The sequence below is a fragment of the Medicago truncatula genome, chromosome 5 (assembly GCF_003473485.1).
Source record: "Medicago truncatula cultivar Jemalong A17 chromosome 5, MtrunA17r5.0-ANR, whole genome shotgun sequence".
Taxonomy (NCBI): domain Eukaryota; kingdom Viridiplantae; phylum Streptophyta; class Magnoliopsida; order Fabales; family Fabaceae; genus Medicago; species Medicago truncatula.
Genome location: NC_053046.1, coordinates 14884357 through 14904478, shown reverse-complemented (window position 1 = coordinate 14904478; position 20122 = coordinate 14884357). Strand labels below are relative to the sequence as shown.

Sequence of the window (20122 nt, the reverse complement as noted above, 5' to 3'; positions counted from 1 at the left end):
AATCAAGTGGTAATTCATCTGTTTGGCAATTCATTCAACACAAGACTAGTTTCATTATTTTCTGCTATTTTTCATGAAACTAAGCAATGTTTTTTTCGTTTCAATATTGAAGGTTGTTCACTCATATACTGACTTTGACAATGGGATTGGGTATTTTGAGCATGTCAAAAAATGTTGAAAAATTTGTCATGCTTTCATATGCATGAAAAAATAGATCACTTTTGAATGGTAAAATGGTCCAAAATAAGGTAGTTTTTGAATGGAAAAAATAGATCACTTTTAAAAGGTAAAATGGTCCAAAATAGACCAGATTTAGTATTCAATTTGGGCTTTGATATACAACTCGTCGGTTTTGGGGGTTTGAACTGATTATGGAATAGAAAGTAACAAATTATCCATAAGTCAAATTATTTCAACTGCAATTAAATTAAGTAATAAATTATCCATCAGTCAAATTCAGTTTAATTATGAAGTTGTAGATAACTAATTAATTCAACTGCAATTAAATTATTTACCGCTGATCCATGAAGCTTCAACTCAATTTCATCTATAATTGTATGGTTGATTATGTTCTGCCTCTCTAGTTCTGGAGAAATAATAACCAAGGCGTTTGACTTAAAAATCAGAATCATTATGTTTTGAAAATAAAGGAAATTAAATAATATCAATGAATAGTTGATGGTGTTTTGATTTTAAGATATAGAATAACAGAACTGATATTTATATGGTTTGTTTCAAAGATAAAAAAGGAAAATTAATAATGTAGCAGTTACCTTTTAAAGTGGACTGTGATAATTTCTCATTTATCCATTCAAGAATGGAATCCGGCAACCTCACATAAAAGGGTTTTTCATCCATTAGGGTTTTCGCGGCTGCTTAGGGGTTGCGCGGCCCTGATTCAGACAGTGCAGAAGAAATAGCAGTATATATGTATCGTTGACACGTGTAATTCAATATAAGGTGGCGCTATCATGTGGTATACTGATAACATTGTCTTTACAGTTACCTTCATCACAAATAAATAACATATAAATATGAAGTATACTGATAACGTTAATAATTTAAAAAGTGAATTGATTACGTTATTAATTATCTCTCATTGTTGAATTGTGATAACATGTACGGTTACCTTTATCAAAAATATTTATGTCTCGTTTAATTTTTTTAAATATTGAAATAAATGCAATTCCTTTAAATTAGTTTACAAATGATATGCAGACCAATGGTGGTTTTGAACCTCGGTTTGCATTTGCACTCACTTATAACAAATACAAGCCATACGATTTCAAAAACAAATATACAAAATGATAACAACAACAACAATAACAATAACATTGATAACAACAACAACAACAACAATAATAACAGCAATAACAACAATATTTCTTTCAAAAACAATAATAATAATTTTACCCTCTAATTAATTTAGTATACACTACTTCCAAAGTATTAAATCAATAGTAAATAAGATTAGTTTAGTAAAATTATCATATATTTTGACAACGTCTTTGCATTTTTAAATAAGTGTGTGAAATCCTTATTTGTTGAGCCAAACATTATTTCCACATTTGGATTGTTATTGATAACTTTGCCCCTAATTTTGTCATTGTTGTGGAAATTGAGTTGTCTACTAGAATATTCCTGCTTGTTTAAATAGTTTATTAAAATTAAAATAGTTAATAACAATATCAGCATAGCAGAAATGTAAATTTCAATTTGTACATACCAAAAACGGTGTCACTTCTCCTTCAATATCAAATTTTTTAAAAGATCCTGTTTTTTTGTTTCATTTTTGCATACCTAATTAAAGAATAAATATTAACATAATCAAGGTAACGTTAGATATATATGAATCAAGATAATGTCAAATCTTACTTTTAAGCCCTCTTTGAAATCAATTAAATGAAATAAATAAATAATATCATATCTAAGTTAGTACATTGTTAGAAAAATACGGATCTAAATATGGAAACATTAATCCATGCAGCATATCATTTAATTTCTTGACAAAAAAATTGATCTAAATCGAGTAACATCAATCACATCAGCGTCCTAAAAAAATAAAATGTGGTATCATCTATCAAATCAACATCGTCAACGATTAAACGTAACTACATCCATCACTATCATATAACATCACAATAAAGAAATAACTCAATAGTTAAAGTTTCGTTTACCTGCAAGATTTTTCATCAATATCCAAACATGTTTTCCAGGTAGATCCCAAAGAATTCCCGCCATTTCAGAGTTGCTGAAGCGTTCACGTTTTTAGGGTTTTGTGCTCTAAGGTTTATAGAAGCATCTACAATGTGACACTCATTTTTGGTACTTTTGCTATTTAAATAGATCCCATGTACACATCACTCTTTTGTAACACTTAATATTTTTAACCAAACATCTCACACAATTTTCTTAAATAAAGCTCAATAATTAACTATCAATAAGTTTATATCGTTATATTTTAAAAATTTAATATTAAAAAAACCGCATTATAACATATCCAAATTAAACCGCATTAAAATACGTAGGAAATCCTTTTTTTAAATGGTTCATTCTAAACGAAACTAAATTAAAATTAAATAACATAGTGGATCGGTTGAGTTTTGGCTTTAAAAGTGATATAAACCGCATTGCCAACACACAACTTTTTTGTATAGCTTCATGAACGTGATAAGTTAAAATTCTTCTTTATAAGTGAACAACTTATACCACATTAGTATTCTTGAACTTAATTTAAGATTACCCTATCAAAATGTTCGTTTGTCTAAAAGCAAATTTGAATCCAAATTATATAATTTCAAACATAACTATTATTTCGCAAGAAATGATTGCCTAATGTAATTTTGATGAGATGATTGCAAACTCTCTTTGAATATAGATGTGATCCAAAGGGTTAAATTTACAACTAACTTCAAGTAACCATACGTATGATTAGTGTTTCAAGTAACCATACATATGATTAGTGTAGTAATCAATAAAACTTGTAGCATTAAAAAATTGCACATTAAAAAGGATTTCAGAAATAGAATTTTAGAATAGCAAAAAGGATAAGCAAAACCGAGACTTAGTATGATACACAACATCCATATTAGAAACAATGTAAAAGAGAAATAAATAAGCAACTACATAAGACAAATACAACAAAGATTAAATAACATACAACATTGATATTAAATTCAGTGTGATTTGTTCAATGTATAAATTTCATAGTGTCGATATACTTAGCGTTGACAATATTCAAGTTGATGTTCAATGGTGTTGTCAATATCAATTAATAAATTATATAAACAATTTTGTTTGGAAAAGCAACATGGAACAAAAATGAAAAATCAATCAAACAACAAAAAGGCATATCAAACTCTTTAAGCATTGCAAAGCAAGAACCTCTTCAATTGTAACAAACAGAATAATAGAGAAAAGAGAAGGAATAAACATTATATTTTTCATCAAACTATGCATAACCATAAAAACTTGCCTAAAATGGTTTGTAGGTTTCAATGTAATTGGCCTAAGAACAAGGTAAACTCACTAAAATGTAGATAATCCAACAATTAAAAAATAAAATAAAATAAGTAAAACAATTACTTAAGCAACACAAAAGAAGATTTTTTTTTATAAAATAACTCAACAATTGCAAGTCCTTTTCAAAAACTCATTAGTTGCAACAAACATTTAAAAGCAATATGAATGATTTATTTATAACATTTTTTTCTCTTACAAATGCTACATATATAACATGAACAAAGGACAACAAATATGATTGGCTTTACAAAATTAGGTATGTTATCAAATATATCTCTTTTGGATGATACTATACGTGATGAGTACGTCATTTAAGCCTCAAGAGATGAATATAAGCTGGATCTGTTGGTTCATATTCTCATAAAGTCATATCTATAAAAGCCAAATTTATAAGAAAGACATCAGAAACAGATAGCAAAACCTCAACTCATATGAAAACGAAAATGCAGATAAAGATAACACCTTTTGAGGAAAAAAAATCTCTTTGACAGTGAATGAGGAATTTTATGACATTTATGGCAGATTGACTGTCCATCATTATTACCTCTTATGTAGAGGGTGATATCTTTGTTGTTATGGCTAAACAAATCTCAGTGTGTGTATATATAATGCTTGAAATAAGTCAATTGTCCATTAAGCTCTTTCCTTTTATGTTCCTCATAGGCATTCATCACTAATAATGATACTTAATGTGCATGTCAATTTCCAATGCTAACTAATTATTTTGTTATATAACTTCTAAAAATGGTTTGAATGTCATTAGTACACATTTATATCGAGTATGTATATTCCAATGGACAATTAAAACACACATTTATTTGTAATAAAAAGATTTGAAAATAGGAGGGAGAGAAATCATAATTCAAAATTGCTTTAATGTTGTTTAAACAATAACAATTGCTTTTAATGAGAAAGTTAATGGAAGTTTTATAACAATTTAAAAATATGTTCCCTTCTAAGACAACAATAGCAACAAAATGAAAAGGTAGCATACATAACAAAAAGGTTTGAACATTAACCATCAAGATACATTATGAAAGACTTCGTGATTAATAACATTTGAGGTCGTATTAGCGTTCTCTCCATCTCTATCAACGATTAGTATTTTCAAACATTGTTTTGAAGTGACTCTGGAAATTGCAACGTACAACTAATCATGCGAGAACACATGACTCGGCAAATAAATTCCAACATTTTTAAGTGATTGCTCTTGACTCTTGTTGATTGTCATGGCAAATGAAACAGATATTGGAAATTTTCTTCTCTGAAAGTTGTACGCTGCCCCTTGACTCTTGTTCTATTGGTAATAATTACTATTCATTGCAGCCATAAAAGCAATTACTGCATAATGCTTTGTAATGCATTATGACGTTTCCAATTCCAAAAGTTGTTAGTGTCAATCATAAATACCAATAGTTGACATTTTGGCGTGAACATTGGTTTATTACTTTCCCATCTATTCATGACCGGAAATTTCGATTAGCAATAATGAGCAATGAGTTCACAACGAAATATCATTAAGTTTCATAAATATTTGAAAGTTGACTTGTTACATGGATGACAGTCAATTTCAAATTCGATCCGCAATAACTACGTGGTAATTTTCATTTTATTCTTTATGAAATATCATTAAGTTCCATAAATATCATTACTTTTTTCTTCACCAAATGCATTAATTGAGATGACTAATATACTAACAATACTCATATCTTACACAATTAACATGTCTCCTTAAAAAGACATCCTTGCACGTAAATGTGAATATCAAAATAATATTCAAATCAGTTATAGGATTTGGATCTAATGGAGCTGAAAAAGATCAAAGAATCAAAGAAATTAGTGCAAGTTGAAAAATATATATGAAACAAAGCATAAGAGATCAAGAAAGAAGATGAAACATGGTTAAATTTTGTTGTGTTATTTAATGCATTGTGAATCAATAAAATTAATGAGTGTAGTTGATAATGGAACCTAAGATAATTAATATTAATAGAATTAATGCTACTAATTCAATTTTAAAATTGAGGATCAAAGAGATTTGAGACCTAAGACATATTTAAAAGATTAATTTCTATGCACTTATTATGTAAATACCATATCCAATCAAACAACTCCATTGTGTTATTTTTATAGGTATATTTTTAAAATATCTCCACAAATATTTACACAACGTTATTTGAGTGAATGTACAATATTTTTTTTTCATCACATAAATTAAAGAGTTAATTGTGGAAATAACCCTTGTATATATACACATCGTCCGAAAATACCACATAAAAATAGAAACATATTATATTTCTATAATTTGAATTTCTTCCTATTTTGGTCCTCAAGTTGCCTAGTTACACTAACATGATAGAGAATCTTGCCACATGAGGCACTAGTAAGACACAGAATCTTGCTACATTGATCTTTTTTATGACGTACCATTTTTTTTTTACCGGATTGTAATTGAGATATTAAAATAAAGAAAAATATATAATTTTTTAGATAAAAGTCCATAAAAATGAACTAGAGGTTGAATTTTTTTCAGACAAATTTAAGACGCTAAAATAAGGTCTTCCACATCAAATTATAATTTTTCGACAAGGGAAAATTAATTCTGATTTTTTTACCATCTAAAAATGAACTAGCCTTCAAAAAATCATTAAAAAAATTTACCATCCAAGTCTTTTTTTTTTTTTTTTCTTTTTTCAGTCAGGTAGCCTAGCAGTCAGAATTCACCTTATAAATATTTTTTTTACCCTATATCTACAAAGGTAAAATGATCCATATTCTTTTGAATGACATGGGTGACGCTTATATACTAGTGAGAAAACTCTAGCTTATATGAATTAAAAAGAAAGATAAGTGGTATATTAAGCGTAAGTTAAAATCCTCTCCATTTATTAATATCTCAATTTCTCTTATTATCCATTTATTTTAAGTAAATTAAGAGGAATTTAACTCGTTAAGCGTGCAACCGTTGGTTCCGCATTCATAACTAGTTGCTAGCTAATATATAGCTAACTTTATTTAAAAGAAGTTATTTTACCAACTGGTTTGTCGGGTTTACCAGGTTTGTACAGTCCAACTAGTCACCCGCCCGTATCACACTTGTTTTCCCTGGGTCGGTTGCCAGACTGACATGCTCAAATCTCCGATTCCCGGTCCAACGGGTATGGGTTATAAAACATCGTGCTTAAGTGAAATAAGTGTTGCACCAAACACAAACTTTATTTTTTGAAAGGTCGCCACACACAAGCTTGCTCCTATAATTAGATCAATTGTTATATGTTGTAACTTAGTGATCGAGTAGTAGAAAACATACTTGTGTATGGTCCAAGTTTAATTTACTTATATACATTAGACAAAATCTATTTAAAAAGCTATATTTGTTAAAAGAACATTTTAACTTCTCAAAGTTACTTTCAAATATACATATAAAAAGAATAAAAATATAGATCTTTTTCCCTCATGTATGTATTTAAAAAAAAAAAATTATATTTTCTTTTTGTCCAAAGGTATACTTCAGAGTCACTCTCTGATTTTATAAAAAAAATGAATGGGTGTAATGTTTTTCTTTTTTCATTAGCTAAAAGATGATTAATGTTTATTTTTTTGTGGTGGTCGGGGTTTAAACCCATACCTTGCATATATTATGTATTGTCCCTGACAATTGAGCTAAACTCACAAGGACGGTGATTAAAGTTTTATGTTTGAGAGGAAAAGGTGAGTAAAGTTGGTCTCGTACTTTTTGGTAAAAGTCGGCCAATTTAATTTTTCAAATGTGTGAAGTAGCAGTTTAATTTCATAAATTAAAAAAATATCAATCAATTTGATCATTTTTCAAATTTTATAACACAATTTTAGAACGTGCATAAAGACAAAATATGATAAAACTATCATATCATATTTACAATTTATTATCAATCTTATCCTTAGGACCCTTTGTTTAATCCTTAATTTTAGGTGGATTAAACAACATTGCTTAAACCTAACATGCACGACCTTCTTTTGCTTCTAAAACGACCGTCTTTTCTCTACCATTTGCTTTCATTATTCATCTTTCTCATTAGGCATCTGAATTTGATGCCTACATATAGAATATAAGATCCATGAATCCCAGATTACTTCTCAATGGCTAGGACACAGTGGTATATATCCAGATTGAAATAGCATCCTCTTTCCTCTCCCAAAAGAAACCATTTTTGACATCATGAATAGCAAATATCTCTATAAACATATTTATAGACGTGACAATGAAGAAATGAGACAACAAATACAATAGGACAAAACAATATCTATCACCACTTGACAGGTGGTGTGTGACTTTTTGACTTAAACTATATAACAAAACTATGTACTCCAATGACAATAAAACTATCCTTTGCGAAACCAAAAATAGAACTAGACCCTGGTTTAGCTTTCATGTAAGAATGTCCTATAATATAAGCTATTCCAGCTTCTCTTGATGTTCCTGATAAAAGCGTGATCTTCTCTAATAGTAGTCATCATAACTCCAGAGTCAAGAGATAGTAATAGAGTGTAAACACCATTTTTATGATCCTGTATATTTTGTATGTGTCATCACAATTCTATAGCCGATACATCTCCCTCATTCATTGTTCAGCGTGCTAAAGACAAGCTCCATGAATGACGTTGTTATTGTCAACTTCCAATAATTTTAGAAGGCAAGCAAACATGGTGGCTCGGTAGTATAACTTGCAATAATTTCTCTATTTAGTACAAAATAAAGAAAAAGAAAGGGTGTTGCTTAAATGCACAGAGACATTAGTTAAATAATCTATAAATAGAAATTTATCTGAAAAATATAAGAGGTTACTATTGATCAAGTAGTAATAATTAGGTTATTTTTTTATTTAAAATTTACTTATTTTGATTGTTTAACTAATGTTTAAATCACTATTTAACATTTTTCAAAAGAAACAACACAATCCTTGAGAAATACTATCCACCACTGTAATTTTCTCTCCTCTATACTATGTGTATTAAATAGAAAAAACACATGCGATATTATCCGTTCGAACTCAATAAAAGTGTTCAATCTAATAGTATTGACGTAATCCCTTTAGTTAAACTTTACGAACTAAAAATTAATATGCTCATTATTAAAATAAATGGAATATAATTAATTGATAATGAAGCACATAATGTTAATGAAATGATACAATTTTAAAAATAAAAATGACAATCACTCGGACATTTTTTTTTGTTACAAATTGACATTCATCGTGAGATGAAGAAAATTTACGCAAGTCTTGAAAGTTTTTCTAAAACATGTTTTATCACTCCACTTCTTATTTTTTTAAAGGTATCACTCCACTTTTTATTTCCACTCTCCAGCCACCAAATTATCCTCATATTCATATCCCCTCACAAAGTTAATTTTGATTAGAAGAAATTAAACAAAGTTCCAAGGATTATTTTTATCACACACGGAAAATATTTTTTTATTTGGAGAAATAACTGGTACTCCATTGGCGAAAGAAAAACAAACAAATCTAACTTGTAAAAAGAGATAAGGAAAAATTTGAGGATTTAAAGTTATATATACTTAGGGAAGAAGATAAATAGATAAAAAAAAAAATTAATAATAGTCGTTGAGTTTTATGTTTTTTATTGTGTCTTGTTACTGTTAAAACACTTTGTATGACGTGATGTCAATGTGGACAAGCCACAATGTCACATGCCAAAACCTTTAACATGATTATTTGATGGATTGAATTTTTAGTATTTAGTATATTTGGAGTCTCAAGTTGCTAGACAATTATAATTTGAAGAATTAAAATAATGGGGTAATGATAATTTAATTAATTAAACTAAATATTAAAGGAGTCAAAGTCTATAATTCGAATCTAAATAAATGATAACATGCAAACATCTCTCATTAAAAAAATTAAAAATAGTGATTTATTCATTAGTCATTGAACACAACTCACTCTAACACTCTTCACTATTAAACATATGTTAGATTAGAACACATCCAAAAACAATAGTATCCATATCAAAATAGTATGTTCTCCCCGTCCTTGTTTCATATTCCCTCTCTCCCATATTTGATTTGAAGAGATTTGTATTGTTGAATTTCTTGATTTGAAGATTTTCAAATTTGAAAACCTGGGGAAGATAAATAAGGGGAAAAAAATATAACCATTGCATGTTTGTCAAGATGTTATGTGTGAATATGACATAAACTTAAACACCTTAACGTGAGATATTAACACCTTTAATAAAACTATTTGATGATAAAGTATTTTGATTAACATTGGACAATTTAAGAACGCAATATAGTATTTCGAAAATTTGGTGCTTCGAATTTCTAGATACTTAAAATTTTAAAAATAGTTTTACTAACTCATGCTTTAAGATTATATGTTAAAAAACTCAAAATAAAAATTTTGTATTAAAAAGAACAATATTTATAATTTTAATTTAAATATACAACTTTTAAAACAGAATTATTATATATAATTTTTTAACATGTTCTCGAGTACATGTTACTATTTTGCTTTAAAAGATGAAAATGTTAATTTACTCATTATTTTATAAATTGAACATCATGTGTCACATACGTATCACTCTTAAACACGTGTTGGGCTAGGACATGCCCAAAAACAGTATTCAGATCCAAATATCATGTTCACCACCTTTTGTCATCTTTACTCTCCTAAAAAAAATTGGTATTTGACATCATGAATAGCAATCTCTATACACATTTTTTTATAAGTGACAAAGGGACAAAACAAAACTGACCAAAACTTGTACACTATCTATATATCACCATTTGAGAGGTGGTGTGTGGCCTTATGACTAAACTATATAACAAGAAAATTATGTACATTGAGAATTCTATGCTTTGTGAAACCAAAAAAGTTAAACTTGATACATCATACCAACTTCTAGTGATGATGCATGAGGTACACCAAGTACAAAGGATGGTGCCCTACTATTCCTTCTTAGAAATTCATACACAAAATTAATAGCTATTTTCTTTATAGTACTAGACCCTGGTTTAGCCTTCATGTAAGAATGTCCTATAATATAAGCTATTCCAGCTTCTCTTGCTTCCATCACTTCTTCTAACTCTTCCTTTGCTTCTGTATCAATCTTAGGGCTCTCAGGTACCAAAAACCTCACCTTTTTCTTCTGTTGATTCACCTGTGGCGATTTTATCTCCTTAAGTTCTGATGACGTCTCTTCCGAGTCGACATTATCAACATTATTATCCGAATTATTATCGCTGCACCTCAAAATGGTTTGTGAAGAATATGTCCCAACAACTGTCATTTTGTCATGTTTTTCGACCTCGTCATTTGAAGATATTCCGATGCTCCCTGTGCGTATGAATTCAGCTATGCTGCATAAGAGATCGTTCTCAAACTCAACATCATCTTTGTGGATATCGCGGTATCCATACCGCACTATGCAACGATAGATTCTGAAATTCCGCGGACCAACACGGCCGACTAGAAATCTTTCCTCGGGTCTAACGTGCGGAACGGGCACATGTTTGATGCAGAGAAAGACTAGGATCTGATGGAAAGCTGGAAGGTTGGTCACAAAGTGGGAAAAGATGACAGGAATTCCGGATACTAGGTCTGTATGTATAAGGCCAACACCACGCACTCGTACGATGCCTATGCTTGGACCTATGCCAAGCAGCCAGTTGATGGAAACCTTGTTTTGAACATCAAATTCGTACTTTTTGTGCGTGCCGTAGTGCCAGACATACATGACAGTTATAAAAACAAATGCCAATGCAATCGGCACCCATGCTCCTTGTAGAAACTTGGTAAGAGAAGCTGAAAAGAAGACAGACTCAATGGTGCCAAAAAAGAGAACAAACGCGAGTGCAAAGAAAACATTCTGGTGCCAGCATAGTACAATAACCAGTGACATCAAACAGGTGGTTACCAGCATCACTGTGATAACTGCCAAACCTGTTAGGCAAAGAGCATTATGTCAGATATGATCGCAACTAACGAAATAACCAATTACAAGCACAAGTCAAATAAGCAATTACAAGCATTAACGATATAACCAATTTCGCACTGATAAGACACAACATTGACACACCAACACCATTAATAATTTAAGAAAATAGTACAATTGAATGTAGCTACATTTGTTGGTGCCACTTGGTGTCAGACACCGACATGGCTGAAGTGTCAGTGCTGCATAGCTTATGATTATGATGGCAATGTTACTTTGTGTTGCATACAAAATTCCACTGCAACTTATATAAAATGCATCCTCTTGCTGAAAATTAATGTATGTGTAATCTGCGATTGTTGTCATACCTGAGGCATGGCCGAGATGCTGTGTGTTTCTGAAACCAATTGTAACAGCCAAGCACAAGATCATCAATAGCCAATTGATCTCAGGGATATATATCTGCCCGTGAATTTTGGATGATGTGTGAACCACTTTAACTCTTGGGAAGCAATTTAATGCAGAACATTGCTTGATAATTGAGAATGTTCCAGTTATGATGGCTTGGCTTCCAACAACAGCAGCAAATACAGCAAGCACCAGAACAGGCCATCTCAATTTCTCTGGAAAGCAAAAGAGCGAACAAATGTCAATTATCCGAGAACTCCTTCACAATCTACATCCTACCTACAAAACTAAAATGAGTTAAGCAGCAGCTACCTGGAACAGATACATAAAACCCAAAGTGATAAGCATGCTCAGTATCATGATGCCTTGATAGATATGCAGCTTGTCCCATATATGCAAGAATTAAAGATGGATAAACCACAGAAGTGAAAGCAATCTGCAAAAAGAGATCTTAATCAAATAAGCATTTCCAAAAGCTATTTGACTATAACAATGAGTTTATTTGGAATGACTTATTTGAGCTTATCTACTGGCATAAGCACTATAGAGACTGTTTGAGAGAGCTTATAAAAATGACTTATGACATGTACATAAGTTGTTTCGTCTTATTTCCATAAGCTCTCCATGACAACTTATTAAAAGTTAAAACAGGTTATAGTTTAGATGAAAACAGTTTGACTTTATTTTATATATTTGCTGTAGAAATAGTTTTGTACATAAGTGCTTATTCTATGAGCACTTTATTAAGCTATTTCTCCAAACAGGACCTAAAACCAATATGAGAAGCGATGTTAACACTTATCAGTTATCATATCAAGGGGGATAAGTTAAAACTTTTGGAGTGAACCAGATGAAATAAGCTATCCAAACAGAGCAAGTGAAATTGTGAGAAATGCTAATGTATTGTGTTCGCTAAATCTAATACTCCCTCCGTTTCAAAATGAGAGTCACTTTAGCTAAAAAAATTTGTTTCAAAATGAATGTCACTTTACATTTCCAATACAACTTTAATTTTTTCCTTCCAACTTTACCCTCTCCAACTTTTTCTCACAATTTTCAATGCAACTTTAATTTTGTCTTTTTCTTATAAAGTAAGGGCAGTTTGGTAAAAGTGTTATATCCAATGATTATTTCATTCCATTTCTTAATCTGTGTGCCAAAGCCTAAAGCGACACTCATTTTGAAACGGAGGGAGTATTAGTTATATTTGATTGTCCTCTACACGAAACCAAATTTAAAAATAACATACCTGGATTGATAATTGTGAGAAGTGTCCAAGATCAGCAAACATGGCTTCTGACCCTGTATAAGTGCAAAAGAAATGGTGAGGATAACGGCATAAAATATAAGTTAACCATCAACTAAAACATACAGACCTGTTATGGACAGCAAAACTCCACCAAGAGCCATCCAACCTCCAGTTTGATTTTGCCTCATAAATCGAAACGCATAAATTGGACAGAGTGCGCGGTATATCTGAGAGTTCCAGTGGAATATATTATATATTCCAATGGCACTGATGCAAAATAGCCATGCCATAACTATTGGAGCAAACATGAAGCCGACTCGATGAGTGCCAAAATGTTGAAGCGCAAACAAGCCTACCAATATGATGCATGCAACTGGAACTTCTACATCTGTCAAGCAACAAATTTCAAAAGCGATATCAGCGAGGAAAGTGCCACATCTCTCACATAAAAAAGAGTGGTATCAAAATTCCACGTGCAGATATAAGCAAAAAGGTATATAACGGAAGAACAAAATTAAAGCATAACGAGACAAACAATTTTTTCGTCTTCTTTAATCCTTTCTGATAAGTTAGCTATCAAAAAAAAAAAAAAAAAAGAAAATATAAATTTCTGATAGGTGCGCAAGTCCAAAAAAGTCTTATTACTGTTAATTATTATATTACAGGTGACCTACATATCTGTTACACCATCCATAGCAAGTTAGTAACAGTATAGGACGTTATTGCAGCAGAATAGATCTTAGGATCCTTAAAAACCTCTATTGAAATGAGCATATAGCTCTTGCTTCAATTAAATAATGACAGATTTTGGCATTTGGAAAGACCGACCAGTATGGAAACTCCAAGAATTCAAGTTCCAACTGATCATGTCACAGCTCAATCAAACACATCACACTTGTTATTTAAGTTATATGCCTAAAGCATACAGTACAAGCATGCAGCTCAGAGTGTTGGAGCCCATCACATGTGATCATGTGGATTTAGACTTTTTCAAGGACGGATATAAGTCACACCCTAAACGTGCAGAAACAAATGCAACATAATTGTCTGTCCTTAATACAATTTTCTCACAAACATTCCAACAAAAGTATAAAGAAACACTGCCAAACTGAGAAAAAGGAGCATCTAGACACTGAGAGATAAACTACTAGTGGCATAATGAGAGAAAAAAAAGGCGTTTTTTCCTAAACAAAACATAAATCAGAATTGAGATAAAACTTACATGCGTGATGTTCCTTGGACATTGAAAGCTCAAATCCTGATATGGCTGAGAAAACTGCACTCATTCAAAATAACTTACTCAGTGACTTAAAGGGACTAAAGCAAATAAATTCCTATACAAATCTTAGAAACAGGAAAGAAATTGAAAACAAGTTTCAATTTTTTAATTAAAAGTAAAAACATGAAATGGATACAAGAGCAGTAAACAATCATTTTAGTCCCTAAATATATTTATTAGGTGTTGTTACTATAGTCTTTGAATGTATCGAAATTACAAATAACAAGAGACAAACCCCCAGGGGTCGGCCTAGTGGTGTAGGCTTAGGACCCAGGAGTGTGCTCATCACCAGGTCTTCGGTTCTAATCCTCTAGATGTTCAGAATTCCTATGTAGGGCCAGTCCATACAGGACTTTTCCCAGGCATCAATTGGGCCTGCTAGTGGATGGTGGGATTGGTTCACGGATTAATCGGTCCTTGGACCAGATACCGAGTTTCCGAAAAGAAAAAAAAAACAAATAACAACAAAAAGACAGATTTAGGCATGCTTGTGGTAATTTCAATACATCCAAAGACTGTCGCACTATTGCGACAGTGTCTCACAAATTTAAAGACCAAGATGACTGTTTAGTTTACCCTAAAAACAGAAACATTTTCTAAAGAAATAAACATAACAAAATCATCATCAACATAATCATCACCTGAAAGAGCAGGTGTAAGGACACCATCACCAATAACCATACAAGTTCCAATCAAAGCAAGAACAAGCAAAAACTTCTGCAAAACCTTCCTTTTCTCAAGTGTAGACTTAAGCCTAAAGGCAAATCCTTTACCATTTGAAACACCACCACCACAACCATCTTTCTTATACTCAGACAATTCTTCATCAGCCAATTGACAATTAGGAAGAGAATTAACTTTAGCATATCTACACAACAAAGAGTAAAGTGCAAAAGTGCCTCCTTCACCATTATCATCAGCTCTTAACACTATGAACACATATTTAACCAAAGGAACTAATGTAACAGACCAAAACACCAGAGACAAAACACCATAAATCTCTTCATTTGTATTTGAGTGTCCAATTCCTTCACCAAAAGTACTTCTAAACACATATAAAGGTGAAATGCTTAAATCTCCATAAACTACTCCAAGACTTTGATATGCTAGTGTTAGAACTGTTCTCCATGAATCTTTCTGCAAAAATTTTAAAAAAAAACCAAAAAAAAAAAACATCAGTGTAACATTACAAACATGTTCAAACGTTGTTAGAATCGAAAATAGAATCTACCAAAGAAGTAAAAATTGAAACTTTTAAGGTTTTGAAGCATGCCCATTCTGTTACCTTTGAAGAATTTCGACGAGTTCCACCTTCTAGATCCATAACATGCGAGGTTTTTGAAGTTTCAAAGAACCATGTTTTTTTTTGTTTTCTGGAACCAAGAATTTAAGGTTTTTGTTTTGATGATGATCACCCAATTGCTGCAACTGAAACTCTCCTAGTTGAGAAAAACCGAATTAAAGATTTAGAAAGAAATTATGATTAAAGATATGTATTTATAGTAGTACCATATATATTTTTGGTGTGCAAGTGAAATTTGATGTTGAAAAGAAATTAAAATCATATTAAAAAAATTTCTTTTTATTTGATGTTAATCAATGCCACGGACATTGACAAAAGAACCTATAAATAGAAATTTTATCTTGGAAATATAAGATATTATTTTTGACCAAATAAATTTTCTTCTGAAAACTTTCTTGTTTTGGATGTTTAATGAGCTTTTTTGTTTTGGATGTTTAACCGATGTCATGGGGACACTGTTTAACATCCCTTATTCGATTAGTTATTTAACTTTGGTTCGTAGAATCTCAACTGATAATGTCGATATTATCAAACCGAACAACTAATATTATTGTAAAAAGTTGTGGCGAGTTTCACATATTTTTTATTAACCCCATATTTTTCAAGGAAAAAAGATTATGTTTATCTGACATAATTGCTTCATCTAAAAAACAAACTCAAATTCTTTTAAACAATTCATTTTTCTTAGTGCTCGTTAAACATCTGAATCTAATTGTTTGGTTAAATTTCACTAATACTTCTGACTTTTTCTACAAACAAAAAAATATTTAATTTTGTTTTTGAGCTAATCCTTTTTGATAAAAATATTGTATATATAACTTTCCAGATCTATGATGGGTTTTTTTCTATAATTAATAGATGAAATTTAAAAAAATGAATTAATTGAAGGAGGGAGGAATCAAAATCATATTCTTTACGGCAAAATAAAATAATGAAGATTAAGTCATTCAACACTGAGAAAACGACCACCCTGGCCTGCCTAGAGTTATTTGTTTGGAATGTGATAGGAAGATGCACACGAAATATCGGTTTCATTATTTTATTATTTATTAAAATGATAAATATAAGGCAAATAAAGGTTCACTTATATGAGAAGTTATTGACAATAAAATATTTTTAAAAAAAAAGTACAAGTACTTAGAAGCAAACAAGAAAAGGCACAATCTTTGTGTGAAACTTTGGTGTCAAAATTTGAAGCCCCAAAAAAGGAAAAGAGTTGCGTGTATTTCTAGAGAAACCTAGAGAGAGAGAGAGAGAGAGAGTCAAAGTGTGTGGGGAATGTTAGATGAGAAGAAAAATAAAAGTTGTGAGGTGGGGTTTGGTGGGAGTTTTGCTTACCTTTCTTTGATGTTCATGATAAGAGCTTCATCTTCTCTAATAGTGTGTCATCATTGATTCAAGAGAGAGTAATTGTGTAACACTATTTTTATGATCTTATATAATTTATATTTGTAAATTAAATAGTAGATAATATTCTTTCCTCAAAAAAATAGTAGATAATATTCTAAAAATGGTAATAATACTCGTATGATTTGTATGTATATGTACGTACATTCAATCACACCTCATTCTATAGATATGTATTGACATGTTTTCAGAAAATTGGATATATGTGTGAGAAAATTATCTATATTATGTTAAAAAGAGAGAAAATTTTGAATTTGCAAATAGAAATTAATGTTTAAAAAACTGATAGCAAATCATAATAAAAAATAAACAATGTATGCTAACACATAGTCTATGAGTAAAACAACTAAAAAAAATGCTCATAGGTGTCTTTCGACATTTGACTTTTGACGCTTGTTAAAAAGTAAAAAAAAAAAAAAAAAAAAATTGATCTTCAAATATGATTCATTCAACACCTTCAAATTTTTGAAAATTAATATTTGTAACATAAAACCTAGATTTACTAGTATTTGCTTAGCATGACCCAACAAATTGATATATATATATATATATATATATATATATACTCATAGTATAAGTTTAGTTTTTGACTCGAATAGTCCCAAATTATTAGTTGACATTAATGACGATGTGTTTGACCCATTTAATTTTCAATGGAAATTTCAATATTTCCTATTTTAGGAATAGTGTGTTGTTATCTCTTTTCAATAAAATTTAACACTATTTCATATATTCCATGAATAATAATAATAATATTTTTCAAAAATAATAATAATAGTTCCTTAAAAAAAATAAAAATGATGGCAAGTATATACACTTTTTTTGACAAGAAGTATATACATTGACTTGACGGTTGAAGTTTGAAATTTAATTAGTAAAGTGATAAGTATGATGAGAATCATAATTCTCTGAACATATTTATAAGTAAAATACAATATTTTAGATTTATTATATAATTAATGTATTCAGTCATATTTATAGATCAAATATATTAGTTATTTAATGAATCTAAAAAGTGATTTTTTATTTGAAAATATGACCGGAGGGAGTATAACAGTAAGACATTCTAACATCAACATGCTACTAACTTTTTTTTGTTACCTTAACATTTTTTTTTATCTTGTCAATAAGAAAGACATTTTTCATTATTATGATTCCGTTTCTAGTTCATGTGTATGGGAAAAATTCGGTTAAATGGAAAAAACTAATATTGTGTATCCTACAGATTCTTTAATGGGTAGTAATTGTTGTTAAACAGCGGTGGAAACTTCTTATAAATATTATGCCTACAAAAAAGAATAGAATGAAAAATGTTAATGGATAATATTTCTCGAAGTCATTGTTTAACAAACCAGTGTATAAAATTAAAGCAAATTTTTACGGGAATTTATGTTTTTATCACATATTTATTCCTCTAAAATAAATCACATATTAACCAAGTTGCTTGGGCTCCTGGCAAGGAGCTCATTCTAAGGACGTATCCGGAGAATATCGGGTTCGATTCTAAAGGGGAACAACATTTGGCCAGTGCACATGCCTCTACGCATGAGCCGGATTAGTCGTCCACCTTTGGTGGTTTTTGTTTATGATCGACATTCGACACATGTCTGGTTCAACTTGATGACCAAGCCAATTTGTATCAATCTAATAAGAAAACTTGAGTTGGTTCAATAAGTGTAATATTTGTTTATTTTAAGCATTTTATTTTTTCAACAATTAAATTGAAGTATAGTAAGAAACTAATCATATTTACAACGTACACAGGTAACCCTAAGTTCAAACAAATTGTTCTTAAATAGAAACTTATTTCGACGAGTATTTTCAACGTAATAACATATTTCCTCCGTCCTATAATATAAGTAAAAATGGATAAAATAATGTGATGTATTTGGCACAAATTTTAAATCAAATATATTAATTTTTGTTTATATTTTGCAACAGAGTGAGTAATAACTATATAAAAATAAGAATCAACAAAATCCTTGGAAATACCCACATGCTCTGTTGGTAATTCTCTCTACTCTATATTAAGTGTATTAAGAAGACAAAACAAACATTAATTTCATAAGTTTGAATTCAAGTAAAATTGTCCATTTAAGAATACTGTGTTATGACTTGAGTTAAACTTTACGAAGCAAATATCAATATTTTCAACATTATGATAAATGTAAAATGTAATAACTTAATCATAATTTAATTGATAAGAACGTTATCGGCATTCGAACCTCAATTTGTTTACTTATTCATTGATATCCCCTTACAAAGTAAATTTTGATTAAAAGAAATTTATCAGAGTTCCATAGTTTTCTTGATTACACACGGAAAATAACTTTTTACCAAGAGAAATAATGGCATTGGACAAAAAAACAAACAAATCAAACTTGTAAAAAATAGATAAGGATAATTTGAAAACTAGTAATTTCCTTTCGTTTAGTTTTGTAATCGTGAATTTTATGGAATGTATTCCAAGAGTATACGATGAGAATTATCTTCTTCTTTTTTTGAGTTAACGAGAATTATCTTATTTTTGTTTTTTAATCAGATAACTATCTTCTTGTACTAAACAGTACTTTTTCCATTTTTTAACAAAATCCAATGCCTTGTTTGTAAAAAACGACAATTTAGCATTAATAAACATTTAAGTGATGAGATCATTTTTTCTTCTTCTTCTTTCTTCAAAAAAAAAAAGTGATGAGATCATTTTATTAACTCAAGTTATTTAATGCAAGGATTCTTCATTAACTCACACCGTGCACACAGAATATTCGAGGTTGCAGACAGAATATTCAAAGGTGACATCATTTTTATTTCTTAAAAAAAATTGAGGGTGTTTATGGCAAATTTTAATGTCTATTTATGAGTTTGAAAGAGAGAGGAAGGAAGAATTTTGAGAAAGAGAATTTTAAAATAGACATTTTTGTGACATGAAAACTTTGAAGGGTTTGTTTTACTTTACTAAACAACAATATTTCAAAAAAAAGAAAATTAGATAAATTTTTCAACTCCAAGTATAAGTTAA

General features: G+C 30.1%; 1 protein-coding gene across 1 annotated transcript; it reads right to left on the bottom strand.

Moving 5' to 3' along the window:
* Nucleotides 1–10208: 10208 nt before the first annotated feature.
* LOC11408657 (potassium transporter 6) lies at nucleotides 10209–15949 on the bottom strand. Its single transcript, XM_003613201.4, has 8 exons — nucleotides 15679–15949; nucleotides 15035–15530; nucleotides 14337–14390; nucleotides 13242–13502; nucleotides 13115–13167; nucleotides 12178–12301; nucleotides 11826–12080; nucleotides 10209–11465 (listed from the first exon to the last, which is right to left on the bottom strand). Exons 1-8 carry the CDS (start codon nucleotides 15715–15717, stop codon nucleotides 10399–10401), a joined length of 2349 nt encoding a protein of 782 aa, XP_003613249.1. The 5' UTR covers nucleotides 15718–15949; the 3' UTR covers nucleotides 10209–10398.
* Nucleotides 15950–20122: the final 4173 nt, after the last annotated feature.